The sequence below is a fragment of the Paramormyrops kingsleyae genome, chromosome 4 (genome assembly GCF_048594095.1).
Source record: "Paramormyrops kingsleyae isolate MSU_618 chromosome 4, PKINGS_0.4, whole genome shotgun sequence".
Classification (NCBI taxonomy): Eukaryota; Metazoa; Chordata; class Actinopteri; order Osteoglossiformes; family Mormyridae; genus Paramormyrops; species Paramormyrops kingsleyae.
The window spans coordinates 33,729,676-33,750,462 of NC_132800.1; the positions used below are offsets into that span (position 1 = coordinate 33,729,676).

The 20,787-nt window shown below is 44.5% G+C and overlaps 1 protein-coding gene across 25 annotated transcripts in view; it reads right to left on the reverse strand.

Moving 5' to 3' along the window:
• The window catches only part of obscnb (obscurin, cytoskeletal calmodulin and titin-interacting RhoGEF b), a 91,580-nt gene that overhangs the window by 3,537 nt on the left and 67,256 nt on the right, over positions 1–20,787 (reverse strand). For 20 of the 25 annotated variants that reach the window (XM_072711193.1, XM_072711192.1, XM_072711199.1 and 17 more), the window contains 28 exons: positions 20,601–20,778; positions 20,331–20,444; positions 20,047–20,214; positions 19,583–19,685; positions 19,346–19,475; positions 19,159–19,261; positions 11,858–12,001; positions 11,572–11,680; positions 11,233–11,369; positions 10,990–11,093; positions 10,655–10,817; positions 9,898–9,985; positions 9,526–9,726; positions 8,468–8,528; positions 8,253–8,330; positions 7,535–7,707; positions 7,270–7,296; positions 6,932–7,084; positions 6,766–6,811; positions 6,286–6,363; positions 3,649–5,845; positions 3,372–3,476; positions 2,645–2,755; positions 2,079–2,246; positions 1,709–1,831; positions 1,405–1,575; positions 1,037–1,160; positions 178–417 (listed from right to left, as the gene is read on the reverse strand). In XM_072711193.1, the coding sequence (XP_072567294.1) occupies positions 178–417; positions 1,037–1,160; positions 1,405–1,575; positions 1,709–1,831; positions 2,079–2,246; positions 2,645–2,755; positions 3,372–3,476; positions 3,649–5,845; positions 6,286–6,363; positions 6,766–6,811; positions 6,932–7,084; positions 7,270–7,296; positions 7,535–7,707; positions 8,253–8,330; positions 8,468–8,528; positions 9,526–9,726; positions 9,898–9,985; positions 10,655–10,817; positions 10,990–11,093; positions 11,233–11,369; positions 11,572–11,680; positions 11,858–12,001; positions 19,159–19,261; positions 19,346–19,475; positions 19,583–19,685; positions 20,047–20,214; positions 20,331–20,444; positions 20,601–20,778 (5,597 nt within the window). Of the gene's footprint in view, positions 1–177; positions 418–1,036; positions 1,161–1,404; positions 1,576–1,708; positions 1,832–2,078; positions 2,247–2,644; positions 2,756–3,371; positions 3,477–3,648; positions 5,846–6,285; positions 6,364–6,765; positions 6,812–6,931; positions 7,085–7,269; positions 7,297–7,534; positions 7,708–8,252; positions 8,331–8,467; positions 8,529–9,525; positions 9,727–9,897; positions 9,986–10,654; positions 10,818–10,989; positions 11,094–11,232; positions 11,370–11,571; positions 11,681–11,857; positions 12,002–12,835; positions 15,613–16,878; positions 16,922–19,158; positions 19,262–19,345; positions 19,476–19,582; positions 19,686–20,046; positions 20,215–20,330; positions 20,445–20,600; positions 20,779–20,787 lie in introns of those variants that run through there. The other 5 variants (XM_072711206.1, XM_072711207.1, XM_072711184.1 and 2 more) reach the window with 4 other exon arrangements.

Here is a 20,787-nt window from a genome sequence, read left to right on the forward strand (position 1 = left end):
ACATACAACAGTAGATGGCGCAAATGAGGGGTGGGCAATCTTATCTACAAAGGGCCGGTGTGCGTGCAGGTTTTTGCGATAACCTTTAGGTCAGCGGTTCAAACCCAGGTGTGAGGACTCTTCAGCCAATCAGTCATCTAATTAATAATCTAAGCAGGGAGTTGGAACGAAGGAGACCTTTCCGCCAGGTGGTGTAGCAGCTCGCGCCCGGGACACAGTTCCTGGATCAGCATGAGGTGGTGGGGCCAGATTAGAGTGCAGTGCAGCCGGGCCAGGTGGGCGTGGCACAGCTTCCTCAGCAGCTGGTACTCGCGCAGTGCCCACTGGCGCCACTCTGCTCTGTAGGGCGTGACCTTTGCCGCATACAGCATCCCGCTTGGTTCCTCTCGACATAGTATAACCACACTGAAGCGCCCCCTGCAGGAAAAAAGGCACAATTTTTGTGCAAACTGGTTGCTCAATGCTTTGATTGAATCTACGGTATAATCGCTATTTAACTTCTGACAGCTTATACTTAAATTAGCTTCTGCATATGGAACAATAAATTAATGGGAAAAATAAAAATGAGAGGAAAAATATTAAATACAGTGGCAAGCTGAGGCACGATATTGAGACTAACACTTTTCTAAAAGAACAAACGAATCCACTCATTCACAGAGTATACAGTGCAAACAGGCTAATTGTTTTTGGGTGTCATCATCGCCATGACGATGGGCAATATGAACAGCAAGCAGCAACCGAAAAATCAAACCCAGAACAAGCACACGATATCGATTAATAAAGATAGGAAAGATAGAAAGCAAATACACTGAAAAAGCAAACTTAAAACTAACTGGCATTATGCCCTCCGCAAAGCATGCTGGGATTCATGTCACACAAGTACAGCGAGTTCAGTATGCTACAATATAACAAAATCTTTCATAATGTCGCAAATGCTGTCTTCATTAAATGAGGAAGGCTGTTAATGCAGTTCTTCACAAGTAAGTCCATAGAGTTCCCCTCCAGCAGCACAGAGGCAGGTGTGATGTTTCAGTACCTGTTGATTTCAGAGAGGAACGTATACTTGGTCTGCGGCAAAGAGGAAGGGAGGGTGACCTGGCCGGTAGCATCACAATCAGATGGCCAGGGGGTGTCCATGGAAATAAGGGGTGCATGGGAATCTGGGAGTAAAGAAAAATGTGCCCAAAATTATACATTACTTTCATATGCCTATATCATGAAATTGTACTTAGCCAAATGTTAATTAAACACTGAGCCCCCAAGGTTAATCATGGAGAGATTTTAGTTGCTTTATATAAACGGAAAAGGCTGCAAGGATAGCATAGTATTCAAATCTCAAATAAAGAATAGTATTATTTGTGGGGTTTTTCCCTCAATTGACCAGGAGAGGGTGCTGTTCCTTGCCTTGGTGCTCAGACCCGATGACGATGGGAACTGAAGGCTCGCTGAAGGGGCTTGCTCCAGCTCTGTTGAGACAGGCGACCCTGAAGCTGTACGCCACCCCCCGGGAGAGATCACTGGCTAGGTAACAGCTGTCAGCAATGCCCACAGCCAGCTGCATCCACACTCCGCCTGCTCACCCAGATACACAACGTCCACAAATTCTACGGCACTCTGCTGATCCTACAAAACCTGACCGCAAAGCTCTTGCATACAGACCCCGAATGAGATCCTGTTAAAGGAAGAGCTGTTTTAGCGGTAGCCTTACCATCCCTGCTGTGCTGAAGGGAGTAGGTAAGCTCGGCAATCGATTCTACTGGTCTCCAGACCAGCAGGAGTCCATCTGCATGAAGCTGGTAGACATCAAGATTGGATGGACATGCAGGCAGCTCTGGACACAGACAGAGGCACAAAGGGTTAATATTATGCTCAACACACACTGAAACAGGTAGTCTATGAATATCCCTTATCAGGTATTGATTTTCGTATCATTGTTTCAGAAGATCACATTTTGGCTGCAAATCCTGTTTAAACACAAAAACTGACTATGCAATATCCACGTCCGACTGAAAACGAACACATCTGATTTCGACTAGCCATAACTCGCTCTACCAGAATTATTTCCAGCAGGGGTTTACCGGACACGATGAGGGTGCAAGAGGTGGAGGCCTGGCCTATAGTATTGCTGGCCACACAGCGATAGCTGCCAAGGTCGTCTTCTTTGGCTGAAAAGATGGTCAGAGACAGAAGCTCCCTGTCTACAATAGCTAGCCTGATCTGGTTGTTACTCTTCAGTCTCCTTGCCTCTGGGTTAGAAAGGGAAACAGAGAATATATTTAAGGGGAGAAGTGAAATTAACAACAACAAGAGAGAAACAGATAAAAGAACTAGCTGTTCTGTAGATCCATCCGTTTTCCATCTCTCTGGAAGGATCCAGTTAAGTGTAAATGGTACAGTGATCCATGTTATTCACTTGCTGCCAGGTATTCACAAATACTTTGATCTCACCCAGCACTGAACTTCCTGATCAGTCAGTATCTCAATTAAAATGCATCAATGCAAAATGAAGCCTGCGTTTTATGAAAAGCTAAAGACACTGCTTGATTGTGACACCCTTGGACTGGACACAAATACGCCTCTCTTCGGTTATCATGCGAGTTAAGTTCTAATTTAACCGACTGCCAGTGCCTCACAGAAGCCTTACCCTTATACCACTGTATATCGGGGGCAGGATGGCCTGTGATCCTGCACTTGAGCAGGACCTTCTGGCCTAAGGACACTGCCTGGTCTGCCAGCTCCTGGATGAATACCGGTTCTGAAAGAGAGGGTCTGTTTTTGCACTGGCTTGATTCCCCTCAGGCTACATTTCTGCAGGTATTTCTAAATCACACGATACGGACGGTGAACAATTATGATTCTGCAATGCTCAAGCCATTAGGCTCAATCTTACCATTATTACACAAACTGGCAGGTATTTTTGAGAAACACACTATTTTTGATAACACCTTACTTGACGGGGCACAAATAATACAGTATTATGCTATTATTTATCATATTACTTAACCACAAACTAAGTCTTAGTCACATATTGATCTCATCATTAATTAATTTGGTACAGATGTTTTATCAAGCAGTGACTACATTTACTATATTTGTTAATTCAGTGAACCTTTGTGAACTACTGAAGGAACTACTGAAGGAAGTCATAAACAACACGTTAAATACTTATCATGTTTATTCATCATTAATGAATCATGACACATTTTTTATCAGGTAGCGACTATATTCATTCATGATTTTGTACTTCAGTAGCAACTGAATTATTACTAAATATTTGTGCTCCATCGAGTAATGTTTCACCCTGTTTTTGAGGTTCTTGATGTGACATGTATGCTACTTTAAAAAAAAAATCTCCAGATGATAACTTGCACCTTTGTTCCTCTTGAACCCAAGCAGTTTGAAAGAGAAGAGTCCAGACGACCTCTTTGTTGAACCTTGGGTATCAGTGTCCGCCTCAGCAGAATTTAGGAATATTGCTGCTTTGCCGAATGGGAAATGGATACAGGAATGCATGCATAGTAATGAATACTAAGAAGAAGAATGTTAAATGTTTAGTAATTTCATTATTGAATCATAATAATATAATACAATGCATTTTAGTCATATGAAGAAAGACTGACGTTGATGTGGAGTTTCATAATAAATTACCTTCTCTTTTGTCGTCTTTATTGGATGGTTTACCCAAAACAGCTTTGGTCATGTTGGAGATGGACACTTTCACTTTCTTTGCAATGGAGAGGTCTTGGGTCCTGTTCTGCTCCTGCTGCTTGGACTCAGGGGAATCTCCATCGGAGGCTTGTCTCTTCACTACCTTCTCTAAAGGCGTGGATGACAGGTCTGTCCACGACTGCCTACGGAAAAATCGTAGGAGCGCCAGCTTCCCAGATTTACCATGGAGTCCGTGTGCTTCCAGTGCTAAAATGGAAGCTTGTGGCCACAACTGGTTTTCAGCATCTGCGTGACACTCAGTAGGGACCCTAACTGGAGAATTCACTGGATAATCACTATCACTGCTATCCATTGTGGGTAGGGAATACTGTCCCGAGCAGGTATGTGGCCCAGGTTCTTCAGAATTTAATAAGTTAGGTTCAAAAATGGATTTCTGTGAGCCAGTAAGGGCACCACCTAAGTTCTCTTCAAGATGGTTAGAGAAGACTTCTTCAGCTGAATCAACTGTGCCATAGTCTGAACATGTCACCGTCTTGGGCACCATGTACAATGACTGAGATCTTACAAAAGGCTCACAAGGCTCTTTTCCTTGAGAGTCTTTAGAGACGGCTTCTTGATAGATATCTGCATTGTCATTGTAATCTTCCGTTGCTTCCAATGGCTCTTCCAGCTCAGTTGGAGAATAATTTCGGTCAGATACGTAGCCATAAGGTTCCTCATACGAACAAGCGCTGTAAACCCTAACTGCAGCAAACTCTACTGGCTTTGAGATCCTGCTGTCTGACATAGCTTTGTGAATCTTAGGGAAGTCGGTTCTGGTCTCTGACTCAACCGTCTCCCGAGCCAGGAACCACATTACACTTTCCCTGGGCCTTTCAAAGGACTCAGGACCATGCTGGGATGTCAATAATTTTCCATCCTGAACCACCGGAACTGGAGATGTGGATTCTATAAGCAAGGGCTTCGCAGGAGATGGTTCCCATTTCATTAACTGCCTGTTGCTTTCTTGAGGCTCTTCCTCTAGTCTTTCAGAAGAAAGGTCTCCTTCTCCCATTGCCGTAAATAAACCTGTAGAAGCCATTTTGGGAAGGCTTTCAGCACAGTGAACCACACCAGTATCACACCGCGATGTATCTATTTTATTAACGTTATCTGTTGATTGAGGAGTATCTAATTTAATGGCTTGATGATCTAAAGGACATGTAGTGAGGCTTTGCTCGACTTCGCTTGCAGCTGTAGCTTGACAGGCTGTCGTAGAACCAACAGCCGGCACTTCTGCTGGCTTCTCAGAGACTCTATCCGAGACCTTTCCCTCACACTCGATTTCACACCTCTCTGCTATTCCCACTGTAAGCTCCCCAAACTCAGGCACAGAACAGGCTCTTCGGAGATGCTCCTCCGACGACTTGCTCTTCCTTGTCGTCCACCTGTTAGAATGAGAAACCGTCTCTCCTTTTTCAAAGGAAGAGGAGTTGCTCGACATAAAAGAGGGCGTCAGCGAGCTCAGACTGTGACTGCGGCACACCTCGACTTCGGGGCCGTCCTCCTCGGGTAACGGCTCGTCCAGCCTACCGGACAGACTGCTGCACAGCCGCATCCTGGTCCTCGCATGCCTCTTGGTTAAAGTCTTCTGCCGCAGCAGTAAGCGACGGGCAGATAAGGGAGAGACCTCCTCCGATCCCTCTGTGCTGGTGAGGAACGTGCTCTTGATGATACTTTGTCTGGGAATCCGTACACCAGGAGAACCCTTGTATTGGCACTCATTTGCCAGTTGAGTGTCACCCGCGCCATACGTTTGGTCTGTAGTAGCTGCCAGTTTAGATGCATCAACAGCTGACATGAGGTTACTTACGATGCTTTGCTGTTCCACTGTAGCCCCTTTACCTACAGAGTCCACTTCGGAATGACTTTCAGGTCTTTTCCTGGCTGCTCTCTGCTTGGAGATCTCTGGAGTCAAGCACCCAGCCTCCTCCCCTGGTCCCTCCTCCGTGCTGCACTGGCGGCGTCCCACAGAGGAGGACTCCCATTGGTCCAGCTCTTCCGAGGAGGAGCTGCTACTAGCGGACGGGCTGCCGTGGTGACGGGAGACGGGCGCGGAAGCATCCTGCTGCGGGGCCGCTAAGAGGTCTGTGATTGGCCGCAGCACAAGGATGGAACCGTAGCACGTGAGAGAGCGCTAGGGGGCGACAGAACACAACCTTAAAGCACTAAATCACTTAGTCACAAATTATACACAACACACTGTTGGTCTCTTCAGGAAAAAAAAGGCAATATTTAAATCTATTTGATATGTAATTTTTATTTTAGCGGACATTTTAATGCTAAGTACTCTGCCAAGCCTGGGATTTGAACCAGCAACCTTCTGACCATACACTACCTCATTATACGCCAATGCTTACTATGAATTGAGTGTTTATATACAAACTCACACTCCACCCCAAGTCCCATCCAACAAACTGGTAAAGTGAAAATGGACCCAGACCCAAAAAAAGTCAGAGACTGTCACAGTTTCTTGTTATGACTACACAGAAAAAGTATCCTTCAATTAAAATGAAGAGGGCAGTCCTATATGCTAGATGTCAGTTACACACACACATATCCAAAGGCGCATATTACCTGCCATTTACTCCGTGAAACAAAGAATTTCAAATTCTTTGTATTGATTCTTTCAGATTCATCATCTTCCGGTTGAACCTGAAAAGATAAAAGCCTTTCAGCAAATGAGATCTTCTATACTTGTGTGTATTTTATGCTTTGTAAGGCACTCCAGTGTATGCTTGACATCTTGAAATTTGCTCTATAAATAAATTTTACTTACTTTTACTCAGAATTTTGCATGAAATATACTTTAGTTAATATACATTTTTGGCATTACATTTTTTTTCATAAGGTTTTCCACACAAAAATGTCATAACTGCAAAATTTAAAGAATAGTATTTTAAATATAAACTACAGATTGAACAATTAAATTGAAAATCCAAAATAACTGTTCCAAATTCCCCAAGTACCAAATTCCCAAAAAAACAAGGTGCAATTGCCCTTGAGAAATATCCAGATTTTCTGATCATTATACAGGAAACAGGAAGTCACCTTTACCTGGAACCACTGGTCCTGCAGGCACTCAGCTGCGCTGGGCCGCACCCTGAAGGGACGGTCGTGAAAGTCACATGACTTCCCAGTACTGTGGGAGCAGCATCTGCACATGGATGTGATTCCCATCCACATAGCTGGGACAGGGTGACAAGGACAGAACGACACTCACGTGGGATCAGCCTGGAGCAGCCTCTGGAGGAAACGACAGGCATTCTCACTCCTGCAGGTCACATGGGGGGTGTCCCAATGCAGTCTAGCCTCTCGCACCCTCAGCAGGGTCGCCCGGTCGCTCTCCCCCGCAAACGGGCAATGGGCCGTAAGACTGCAGGGCACGCGGACCGGACCATAGCTTTTTAGCATAAGTATAGCTTATTAGCATAAGTAACATTTTAGCATAACTGTATAGATTACATTATTAGAATTTATTTACAAATGACAGATGATATATGTGCAAATACAGGCAGATGCTTAAATGGTACAAAAGACATATCCAGGGATATGACTCACCATAGGTAAGAAACAGCACCGAAAGACCTGACAGCGATGGCAAGATGATCAGGGAAAAAACTGATAAATATCAAAGCTGTTTAATATAGCGATGAATCACTTTCTTTTTTTTTTGTTGGACTATGTTTTTGTCTATTATTAATGTGCAAAAATGGTAGTGAAGCTATTCTCCTTGTTACTCCTAATGATACTCATTTTTATGCCTACATTAGAATCACTGTCACACATAAACATCGTAATAGCACCGAATAAAACCTCTTCTGACCAGATATCGGTCGCCTTGGAAACAGGCTGCTGGCAGACGATTTCTGGCGCCACAAATTCCGGGGTCCCAAATTCACTGTACTGGGGTCTGTACAGGTCTATCTCCTGGGCGAATCCAAAATCGCAAATCTTGATTCCCTCCCTCTTGGACAAAGCCAAAACAATACTGTCAGGCTAAAGTAAGAAAAGGGAGAAGAAAATGCTGCAGGTCAAGATTTAAAACCACACAGTTCCTCATTTGTTTTTTGGAGTAACACTTTACTTGACTGGGCACAAATAATATATTATAATGCAATTACTTGTGTATTAATTAACCACAAAGTACGTCTTAGTCACATACTGCTCTTACGTTAATTTTCATGAATCATGATGTATTTTTCATCTCAAGCAGTTACTACATTTGTTACTGTATCTTAATTCTGTAAACCTTTGTGAATTACTGAAGGAACAAGTCATGAATAACACAAGTTAAATACTGATCTCATGTTTGTTCATCATTAATGAATCATGATGCATCTATTTCAAGTAGCGACTATATTTGTTCATGATTTGATCATAATTTGTACTTCAGTAGTAACTGGGTTATTACTAAGTATTTGTGTCCCTTCAAGTAAATAGTTACCTTTTTTGGTATTGTGCCCTGCATGAAGATTAACATTGCAGGCTGTGATGGGACAGCATGGAAGGAAAGAGGAAGGGAGAGGGTAGCAGTTACATACTTTAATATTCAGATGGAGAATGTTCATGCTGTGGATGTGATCGATCCCCTCCAGGACCTGGAAGATGTACATCTTCACCTGGAAATGAAAGGCAGGCCACTTCTGTTACTCACACTTAAAGCAGAGGAGCAGATACTCAGCACACTATGTCTTACATTCATAAAGTACTATAAAGTAGCATTGCTTAAATTACAGCCATGAAGACCTGAACCTACCTCCCTCTCTGTAACAGATCTCTTTGACAGTAGGTGCTCGAGCAGCCCTCTCTTGGAGCAGCTAGCGGGCCGGTAAAGGAGAATTCGGTGCTGGAAGGAAAGTGCATGTTCCTGTCCGCTCTTGTTACTACGTACTTAGTAAATAAAGTGGGGTTAGAAAACTACATCCTGCCTTTTGCAAATTCGTTAAACAACCACCCATCCATTTTCTGTAACTGCTTGTCCTATTCAGGGTCACGGGGGGGTCTGGAGCCTATGGGTGCAAGGCAGGGAACAACCCAGGAGGGGGTGTCAACCCATCACAGGGCACTCTGACACACCATTCACCAACACTTTGGTGAGTCCAGTAAGCGTGTTTTTGGACTGTGAGGGGAAGCTGGAGGAAACCCCATGACAACATGGGGAGAACATGCAAACTCCACACATGGAACCCAGGTGGGACTCAAACCCAGGTCCCAGAGGTGTGAGGCAACAGTGCTAACCACTGCACCACCATGCCGCCCTACTAAACAGCTAAGCGAGTAAAATTTCCATCTTCGAGTTTTTTGGAGGGTACACTTTATGACCTAATAGAGACAACTGAGGATGAGGAACAGATTACTGATGAAGATTAGATTGCAGGTATAATAGATGGGACATTCTGCACAATCTAACTCCACCGGTTAACCAGCTAAGTATATTTAATATGGTTTTGTAAAGTCCATTTTTAAGAGGGAATCAAAAAAAGTAACAAATTCAAAATATAATTTGAGAGAGGAAATAAAAAGACACCCTTACTCCTTAACTGAGGCTATCAAGAAACACTCTTAGAAACATTACATTTTATTTACTCATCAAGTGCTTTTATCCGAAGCAACGAACATTTGTACGAAAGCAGGGTCCGGGAGCCCCTGCGGCATTTGAGGATCGAGGGTCTCGCCCAGGGGACCAAGGATGAAATCCCTTTGGGATTCAAGCCGGACGACCTACCCATCAGCTGAATCACACAGCGCCCCCTAGGTGTCTGAGCTACCGGCTACACACAGGCGGCGTCAGGCGGATGGCTGGGGGGAGGATACAGCTCCGTCAGCAGGACGAGCGTGCGGTGGGTGCAGAACGAGTCTCGCAGGCAGGCCACCCGGGGGTGCGAGAGGCGGGAGAGCAGGTTCCTCTCCCTGAACGCCCGGGCCCGCCCCTCACCCCTCAGGGGCAGAAACTTGGCCGCGAAGCTCTCTCCGCTCTGCCTGTGGGTCGCCCGCTTCACCACCCCGAACGCACCCCTGCAGGAAGGAGGGAGGAGCTCTCATATTCAGTAACCGTAAGAAAAACACTCACTGTCACGAACAGGTTAGTATATCTGGAAAACCACTTTCCATCAAGCATAGCCTCCTGGCATGAGTTACCATCTGCTCTGGTTACCCTGAATGGGAACCAGCACGGGTGGCAGGTACCTGCCTATCTCTTCATGGAGATCGTACTGGAAGAGCAGCTTTTGCTTCTCGCCTTCCTGGACCTTCTCCAGCTCCGTCATCTCAGCACCTGCATGACGCAGTTATTAGTGTCCCATCCCCAAAACTCCTGTGTCTATTACACCAGCGTCCCGGCCATAGCCGCAACATGGAAGGCGTTATGGCTACAGTCAGTGCTGGTCAATCAGGAGTATGTACCGCGAGGAGTATGTACCATGAGGAGTATGTACCGCGAGGAGTATGTACTACTAGAAGTATGTACAGCAACTGAGACAAAGTGAACTTTGGTGGTGAGACTCAACATTGGCTTTCACTGCTATTGGCTACAGCTATGTTTAAATTCACAAAGCTGACTCCATGTAACGACTAATGTGCATCTATGAATACTGCTCAGAAGGGGAAAGTTCAGGTCCAGAAGGTACAAATCCAGACCAAGATCTTGCTTCAACCAGTTGAGTACTCTTGTGGCTGTGGTTCTTTATGCTCAACTGGTTGGTTGAAACAAAATCTTGGTCTGGATTTGTACCTTCTGGAATGGAACTTTCCACCTCTGATTCTCCTTAATGAGAACTTAGTCGCCCACTATCTAAGGCACTGGTGTCACCAGGTCTCTGCTTTTGCAATCCTCAACACTCATCCGCTCCCACTAAAAAGCATCATTGTGGTATCCATGACGATTAGATATCAGAACAGTGTAATGATGGGTAAATGATGGCATCACTTCCTCTTCCTGTCTCACCTCTTCCTGAAATGGGATGGGCTGTGCAGGACACCTCTTTCTCAACGGTCCTGGGCAAGCAACTGAACGCGTCGTTGTTTAAGTCACCGCTCTGGATCAGAGGACAGCAGGGGCCTCCGTCTGCCGCTCCTGCGTGATCCTTGGCTGAGGAAAGTTCTCCACCCTGCAGTCACAAAGGAGAAAAACACACAATGTGCCACAGTAATACATGGCAATCTTCACTGATGTGCGTGATGTAGCTCAATAGTTAACAGGACACAGCAAGGTATAATCTTAACTCATACCACACATTATAATGAAAGTACAATTCAAACAGTATTTCAGGTAAAGATTACTTTGTACAGTGAGGTGGGTCGGCCAGTGATATGACTGTTAACAGAGGTCTGGTCACTACTCTGGGCTTGCAGGTCCATGATGGTCTCCTGGCTGGTGCAAAGGCCTAGAAAGCCACAGAGAAACTGCATGAGCCAGGAACCTTTGGAATCGCAGCTTGTCACTAATCACATCATCTGAACGCCAATGAGGTTCAGAAAAGACAACAGGTTTTGCAAAGTTACACACACAATAAACATACGTACCAGTAGGTGGCGCTGACTCCTCTCTTGTCACAATAGAAACTAGTTTTTCTTTGGTTTCAACACAAACTTCGCTTTTGACCTCCGTGGTCATGGGTCTGGTGCTGTTAACGTCCGTTTTCTCTGGGGCTGAGTTGTCCCTGGACAGGCAATAAGGCACGGTACCAGTGCTATAATACTGGCATTTACAGTTGACATTTCATTGCAGAATTTCATTGCCTTCTTAAGTTGATAAAATGAAATGTTATCTCCCGTTACAGAAATGCATGGTTTCATCAAGGAAAGCTTGTGTGTAAAAGTTTATCACTGTACAACAGAAGGTCTAAGCCGGGGGAGTCGAACCAGGGCTGCGGCTCTGAACAGACGGACTGGAAAACTCTCTTGCAGAAGGCTGTGGGGCTGAAGTCAATCTGGTACCACTTCTTCACTGGGATGCTCCCAGGACTCACATCTGCAGGTGGTTAAACATGGATGTGGGTCACATGACCGGTAGCCCAGCATCTAACTCACCTCACTGGGGAATGCAGAACATATTTATTGCTAATCTTGATGTTCTGACACTAGCTGCCAAACATACTACGTATATATTTTACTGAGATATTTAACAAACCGTTTGTAGAGTACCAACCATGCAAAGGAGTGCTGCTGGTGGAGACTTGGTCCATCGAAATTTCCTGAGTTCCAAGGCTGCTCATAGTCTCATCCTCACTGGTGTCTTCTGGGGAGACTCGTGGGAAGTTCTCCGCCTCTGCCAGGCTGATTACAGACATACCTACAGACACGTCGAATCAGGGCACAAAGAAAAATAACACTAAACGCCCACAAGGGAAAACGCCATGTTTAATCCTTATTCCATTCTCCACTTAAGCACCATGTGTCTGGATCAGCACTTCGATTACAACAGCTGTCAAATGTTGATTCCAAAGCAAGGCTGCTTTATCCAGAAGTTCTTAAATTCCAGCACAGAAAAATATCACGGCGTGTTCCAGGTCTATCCAACACGATTCATATAAACATTGTCTTGTCATCACCAGTTAGGCTTCAGCCTTTAGACGTTCTAAAGTGTCTGACTTCCACCTGTGTTTCTCCAGACCAGGAGCTTAAGGTTCCTGGCATGTAAGACTGCACCTTGGCCCCCTCTGATCAACGGTTCCAAAAAGCACATGGGCTTACATCTTATTTTACAGAAAACATAGATAGCACGAATTAAAGCACAAATGAACACCAGCATTTCTAACATTAGCATTTCTGATTCAGAAAGACACACTTTTACTTATTGTCTTTTTGTGAAGACTTTTCTTCTGCTTCTAGGTAGGGATTAACACAAGGGCAACGTCAGATCATATTGCACATATACTGAACCTTAAACCAGATAAAGTCCATTATTCAACAATCTAACGTGCAAGGGACAATCTGCCACGGTTCCTTATATCAAGAAGGGTATACTGAAGAATCCGATGCATTACTGAATGTTAATGTTTGTCTGAAGCACAAATTGAATACACTGAAAGATGAACTGAACATAGAATATTATGTTGAGTCAAATTACTCATGAATTAGAAGTTTTATTTGGTGTCGATAATGAAAGAGATCCAAACTCGGTTGATTTCTTGGATTCAAGATATTTTATTTCACCAAAGATAAAAGGTTTATTTGGTAACACACCTGGAATACCTCAAACACAACTAATTTCCACCATTTTGGCTTCTAATCTAAACATTCACTATAATTCCATATACAGTTGTGATTTTTTTTGTATCCAGTCTTCAACACACAATTTACTATCATCTTCAGTCCACTTTTTTACAGTACGCCTCAAGCAACAATATTCAACAAAACAATACAGCCACAAAAAAAAAATCTCACACACATTTCAACCAAGGCAGCCAGTTGTAATCCACTGTGTATCATGTGCAAACTCAAACTGATAAAAACCCATTTTACTGCAATAATCTGAGAAACGGACTGAGTGACCCCATGCTGTACAGTCAGCCATGATCTGGAACTCATGCCCTGTACTTCACTGAAGCATTTCTCGATTTCTGATTTTTACAGGACAAATATGCAAACCTTGCAAATGTCTCTTGTTCCTCATCCTGTTCTTACACCAACAGCAACTTGTTAAATTTTCATAGTACAAATTTTAGAGAAAAGAAAAATAATCTACCACCTTACACAAAAATTTCAGCCGTGGACACTGTCTCGACTGACGCTGACTCAAGTCAAAATACGTTCTATTTCTCAGTGCAGTATTACAAACTGAAATTAAGTAAATGCGTTCTTCACGTGACCTGGAGCAAACACATACCTTAAGTCTTATACAACTATCAGCTGCAGTCATTCAACCCTATTAGTGATGAATGTATATCATGAAGGGAAGATGACAGCCATGATGTTTATGAGGACATTTTACACATTTTTAATATACAGCAAATATGTAGCACATTGCTAAACATTACATAAATACTTCAATTGGAAGCATTTTTTGTCATTTTGAATGATTTTCTTGGTACATTGGTATTAATGAATTTATATGAAATGTGACATTTTAATATACAATACTCCACAATACTCCATCATTTTTCAGCACTTATTTCCATACCGGAGAGCACTCACAGCACGAAGGGTCTTGGCAGTATTTTTTATGGCTTATCTCAGTATGTCTGCAATCCCATGTGCTGCGATTTCTGAAATGTGTACAACAAGTAAAAATAGCTAGAAGATTTAAGCATCTTCCAATCGTCCATGTTTAAAGGTCGCTAGCTAATATGCGTCTCAGTGCACTTCAACTTTGAAACGCAAACGTTTTTAACTGATCACTCAGATGATTGCCTTCTAAAGTTAATCTAGGTCGAGTTGAATGTACTGTAAGGTACCGTGTCTCCATAACATGAGGCAGTAATGCAGTTTTGGGGTTTACAAGATCAGTGATTTGCTCCCAGGAAATTCCAAGTTTTATAATTCCATACTTCCCAAAAGTACACATTCTCAGCAATTACCTCCAAAACTGTATACAGAAAAAATAGAATCAGGTTCATAATATTCATATGGAATGGTCTGCCAATAGCAGGAAATGCACATTTAACATATGCCTTAACATTTAAGTAAAACTTACAGAAATGTTCCCATTTAAGACTAAAAGGGCTATTTTAAGTCTTTTTATAATGGGATTTTTACTTTCTGGCTACATGCTGGAACAAAAATTTGACTGTGCTTTTCCGAAACTACGCTGTTCAAGGTTTTGAAGGCTGGCCCTTGTCTCTTTTGCTGATCTGTAGAGTGACTGGCGCCCCCACTGGTGTGTAGCTGAAGGTGTGAGCAGACACTTCGGTTTTGAAGCTTGGGTGGCCCCCGTGGGCGTCCCTCTGGACCTCAGTGCAGTACGAAGGCTTGACCTTGACCTCGACTCGGCTTTTTGAGGATGTACCAGAAAGATGTATGGGAACTGCACGCTCTCCCATTGGCTGTCTGTCAGGTTGGGGGATCCCCGACATAAACAGGCTGCTGGACAGATGCTGTTTGAAGCGACTGAAAAAGCCCGGCCTGGCTTTTGGTACCACGGGGCACCCCAGGTTGAGCAATACTGGCTTACCAATGGTTGGCTCATTTATATCTCTCTGAACAACTGAGATCTCGCAGGGCTGGTTAGCAACTGACTGATTGCCGTCTACTGGAGAACCATACGTCTCTCCTTCCATGGGGATGTAGTCTTCTAGGTCCTCCAGTGTTAACACTCTGCCGTCTTGTATCAAAATCTTGGGATTCCTGTTCCTAATGTCATCAGGGTCGTCATCAGGCTCTTCAACAATGACAGTTTCCTCATCTGGCCAGTCTTGCTCCTCCGTGTCATCACAGAGAGCAGCCGCCCCCGATGCTTCGTGGCCAGATTCCCGCGTCACATCTTCCACGTTTTGCTGTCCTTCGGCGGAATCCACCCCTTGATCCCCTTCCCAAGAAAGAGGTTGGATGCTGGCATTGGACAAGTCTTCGCTTGGGAGTGAGGGGCCATTCTGTTGAACCAGCTTGTTGTTGGAGTTGTTGGAGTTGGGGTCTTCTCGTGGAGACCTCCTGGGCCGGGAGAGAGGGGCTTGCTCTCTGGCAGGGGAGGAACCCCTCTTCCTATGAAGCTTGGGGGACTTGTTGACTTTGTACTCAATTATCTCCTCAACCTCGACCCATTTGGGTCTCTCCACGGGCCTTGCAGAAGCACCTTCAGGCTCGGTGACGTACACACTGGGGACAGTAGGCTTTTTAGCTGCTTCTGTGGCGGAGCGAGCGGTCGACCTTTTCATCTCGGAGCGGGCCGCCATCGAGGCAGGTCGCCCAGGCGATGCACGGCGCTTCATACGCGTGTTCTTCACCACGGTGGTTATCGTTTCTTCGCTGGTGGTGGACAAAGCACACGCCGGTTGATAACCATCTCACAAGTCCTGCACGGCATGCTGCCTTCACACTGGGTGAGTGGGGTGTTAGTGCGTGTCCCAACAAACTCCAAGCGCCGGTGAAAGAAACAGCCTCGTGCATCAAAAACACTTCAGCACTACATGGCCGTTCAGTCAGATAAACCAGAGTACTGACCATGACTGTTCATTTCAGGTCAATGTCACTGGAACTTATTCACATTCTGAAACAACCGTCTTCCTCTAGTTCAATAATGGAGCAGGAAGAAAGGAAATTGACGCAACACTGTGGCAAAGGACCACATTAGGCATCAAATTGGTTTATAGTATATTATCATACTTTTCTCTACACCTGATATGTCAGACGCAAATGAGATTTGCTTTATAAATAGTATTTAAGAAGATTTGTTGTTGCAGAGGCATGATTTTCTATACGGGAGTTCCTTTTAGATATACCAAATCATTAAGTAATCCTAGACTATTTATTCATATTTTACGTTACAACTATAATAAAAAAAAATAATTTCCTTGTTTTAGCAACTTCAGCAATAACTCCACTCTGTAGCCAAAGTTCAGTGGCACAAGAAGCGTTAGTACTACCTTCAGCTTGAATGCCCTTTTTGATGGATGCTTGTTAATTATCGTTATGAATATGGAAAGCGTAAACTTATTAATAGTAATCGTTAATTAGCAAAGTGCACACACTGAAGACACTGAATTCAAATTTATATTGTGACCACTGTGTTTTAGTGTTTACCACCATATTTTATGCTGAATCAGACAGACAACATAAAATGCTTTTATTTTACATACAAAAAATGTCCGTTTAAAAAAAGCACAGTGAAAATCTGAGCTTCGTTATCCACTGCACAGAAAACCGGAACTGCACGTGTTCAGTGCTGTATGAGCACATATGCAGGGAATCAGGTCTTGACCACTAGAATCTTGAAATTCCACCACTGAACATTACACGTTGCCTTATTCTCCAGAAAAACAGCTCCTGAGGTCAACATAAGGATTTTTAATAAATCATTTTTAAGCCAATTTTTTTGCAATAGGTGGTACTGAATCTGGATGCCAGATGTTGGCCAGATGTCACCCATAATGACGGCATCTTTCCAGATGATTCCCTAGATTTGGCTCCTTCCGCGGCTGCTGCTTCGACGACGTCAGGCATGCAGGTGAGTGAGGGGAACCGTCATGGGGGGGGGGGGGGGAGACATGCACTCAGCCAGTCGGGGACACTTACATGATGATGGTTTTCTTTGGAACTTTAGTCTCCTGCTCTGTGACTACAAGGAAAACAGGATGGAAAGGATGGGATTAGAGAAGATGTGGGAGCTGAAATGATGTCCTGGTGCCCCTCTAATGTGCTGTGATGGCGATGGCTGGTCTCCCCTGGCTACATCTCGCTATGCAGTTAGGGCTTTGGAATGCCAGTGTAGAAACATAAAATATATGCAGCAACGTGAGACACCTGCAAACAAATGTATTGAGGTCAGATGATTTGGGGGCGGGGGGGGGGGGGTTCTAACCATGCATTGCCATCTGTAGGCTATACCCCCCACCCAAACTCGAACCTTAATTGAATTCATATCTCCATGCTCCCTCTGGCACCAGTGAGGTCAACGTCAGTTGACTGGTAGCACTGTAGCAGTGCGAGAAGGTGCCGAGTTACAGCTGGAGCTTTAATAAAGATACATTGGGGGGGCATGAAAATATTTAAGGGCCTCGATGAATGATGTTCCAGTGCTGTGAATAAAATATGGGGGGGAGTTGGAGAGAGACGGGTAGCTAACCATACCATAGAAAATGGTAACGTTAGCTAAATGCAGTGGTCCACCTCAGTCTGGTCTTAATGTGTCAACTTGCCTAAATTCTAGCTATTGTACATAAAATTATTTCGCAAAGGAGCAGAAACTTTTTCAACTTAGCTTTGCAAATGGAATGCGCCAATATTAATTCTACGAAAACAAACTACATTTTCTGTTTTAATTCTGAATTCTTTAAGTGATTAGGTCAACAAACAACCGCTGAATGAGCAAATTAATGGAGGTTAATTTCAACAAATCCACACTCTTGTTTCTCAAAAAAAAAAGCACAAGAGGGTTTTCACTTTTAGAAACTGAATTTATGATGGTTATATTAATATGTAGGATATAACTGAAGCAGATGAGCTGATGTGAGTTAGGCTGAAGGGGTGCGAAGGTAATGTGCCACATAGCTTTAGGCTACAGAATGGACAGCAAAAGCAGGTATCCCCCTGCCTGACAATGACAGTGGAAAATTCCTTCTCAAACTCCAGAATCATTTTCAGGTCCCACCGCCAATGTGAAAACCATTGTTTCAGTTTCAAAATTCAATCCAGTGTGCAAGTTCTACATTGTGATACTCTGTTGGTCATACTTAGCAACCAGAACTGCAACCAGATTTGAAGAATGAATCCACTCCCACGGTTCTTCCACAGCTTTTAATGCGCACATGAAATGCACCCTTCATTGACGCATTTCTTATGAATGTGTAACCTCCATACATAAATACAGTTTTCTTGTGTACCTTTGTTTTGATTAGACATGTGTGATCAAGTCAAAATAAGCTATACGATTCTAGTTTTTAACCTGCTTATAAGCCAATAAATTAAAGGATTTTGGCACAATTTTTTAACTGACTATCAATATTATACAGAAATAGATAAGATGGTTTTTGGTTTTTTTGTAGAGTGTACTAAGACATTGCATTTTCCATTGTGTTCTGCATTTTATTTATGAAGATTAATAAATACACAGTGAGGAAGCGAGACACAGAGAGCAGTGAGCAATCATTCCAGTGGATGAAATAGCAGTGCTGCTGACTGGGATTTTCTTAACTGTGTACAACACGCCAAAGATCTAGAGGAAAGACCACGGCAAACGGCCCCCCGAACGAGCCTGCGACTGGCACGGTAAATTCTTCAGTGACAGGGCAACTCAGATGCCCGAACAGACTCAAGTCAACCCTCCCTGCCTCCTCTCAGCTGGAAGACTGACAGGAAACCGGTGTGTGGGGGTTACACGTGCTACAACCACTGTCTGATAAAAGCTGCATGTTACCATGGATACACACTTGTGATGTAATAAGAAACTTCTTTCAAGGTCATTGTGCCCATTGGGCGAAACGACATTCAAGAAAATGGAATTTAATACTTCAAGACTTGAAACTTCTCCACACAAATTTCTTTAGAAAGCAGAATGCGAGTCTATCCCTTCTCTTACGAGTTACACAACATATGTCACAATGCCACAAAAGTAGCTGTTTTATAACGTTTATTTGCGAACCAACAAAAAAACACAATACAAAGCAAAAAAACTAAAATAATCAAGATATCTAAATCTCTAATTAAGAGAGAAAAACATCCAGCCACTCGAAGGATAGCCAATGTACCGTACAGTGCTCACATGATCACGTCGTCATGACGACACAGTGGTGACTCAGCAGTGGAGGTTTAAGCTCACATACATGTACCCTCAGTCAGAGCCCAGGTCACTCCTACCTTCGATGGTGATGGCCTGCTCCCCCCTACGCTCGCTGGCCGCCATGGCCGATGCCGGGATCAGGTCTGCGGCACATCGGGCACTGCCCAGTCGGTTAGACAGCTAGATAGATGGTCAAATGTTAGACAACTGAGGCATATGCACCAACAAGCATGAGGTCACTTAATGGGAGAGTGTAAGCAGCACCTCGCACTCATAGCGGCCCAGGTCTCTCTCCCCAGGGTTCTTGATGACTAGAACCAATACCCCGCTCCGGACCTCACTGTAGGTCTGGTATTTCTCTTGATCTGTAAGCAGCTTGCCTTCCTTAAACCATCTGTTGCAGTACAAAAGAATTCGCCAATCAGTTGGAACACAGAAAGACACATAGATACACAAGAAAAGCTGACAAAGCCTGGCTCAGGGAGTTTAGGTGTAAGGTACCTGATCTTGGGTCGTGGGGCGCACTGAATGGTGCAAGTGAACTGGGCGTCCTCCCCGTCAATGAGTGCAGTGTTTCTTAGCTTGTTCACGAAGCGGGGGGGCACTTCATCCCATAGAAACATTGGATTACTTTAATCCAGTGAAAGACATCTCACAAAATCTAACCCAAATAAATAGACAGAGCTGGCCCAAACCTTTTCAGGGCGCTAAGCAAAATTTGTTTAACCTAATTGTCACTTGTCACCCTTCTTCCCATTGCAACAGGCTGATCGGATGACAGGGCCCCCTGGTGGCCGCTGGGCCCTAAGCAGCTGCTTAGTTCGCTTATGCGAACTGTATTTAGAGTAGCTTTAAATTCTCCCTTTGGAATTTAAGCTGAATGGATTAAACAAGTAAGTCTGTTAGCTATTTAACCAGCAGGGGGCGTGAGAGGTCTGCGACCGCAGAACCCCACAGTAACTCACCCTGCACGGTGATTTTGCCCAGGGAGCTGGCAGACCCAGCGCTGCTGACGGCGAAACACATGTACTGGCCCGAGTCATCTGCTGTCATGTTGTCCAGGATGAGCGTACAGGAGCCATCGGGGTCCTCGATGATGATATGGTGGGGATCTACCTCGATGGGCCTCCCGTCTGGTAAATGAACACACGCGTGAATGGACAACGGACAGGCACCTTCAAAAAAAGTCCTGACAGCATGCGTCTGCCAATGCTGTGACCTCGATGACGGGCCGACTCGCTGGACTCACCCTTGTACCAGGTGACTGATGGCTTGGGTGTGCCTACGACCTTGCAGGCTAGCTTGACGGTCTGCCCCAGCTCCGCGGTGCAGTCTGCCAGGATGTCCACAAAGTCAGGGGAACCTATAGAGGAAGAAGTCATTGGAGAGAACCACGTTAACAACAAGCAAGTCAAACAAGGCAGATCTCTGGGACCAGAGGATGTTTAGCATGTGATTGGCGGGTGGAAAGAGCACCCGCAGTGAGAGGTATCAGGGGGCGGGAGTAGAGGACACTCACTCCACGCAGGCATATGGTAGCGCTGCTGCAGCTCACGCAAATCCCTCAGCCAGGAGTTCTTGATGATGACGGTGCGGGCCTGCAGTGTGTACTTCCTCACAGAGTCCTCGCGCTCATGCCAGATCTCGAAGGCGCGGTCGTCGCCCTCGACGGTCTCGTTCACGTCAATGTTGGTCAGCTAATGAGA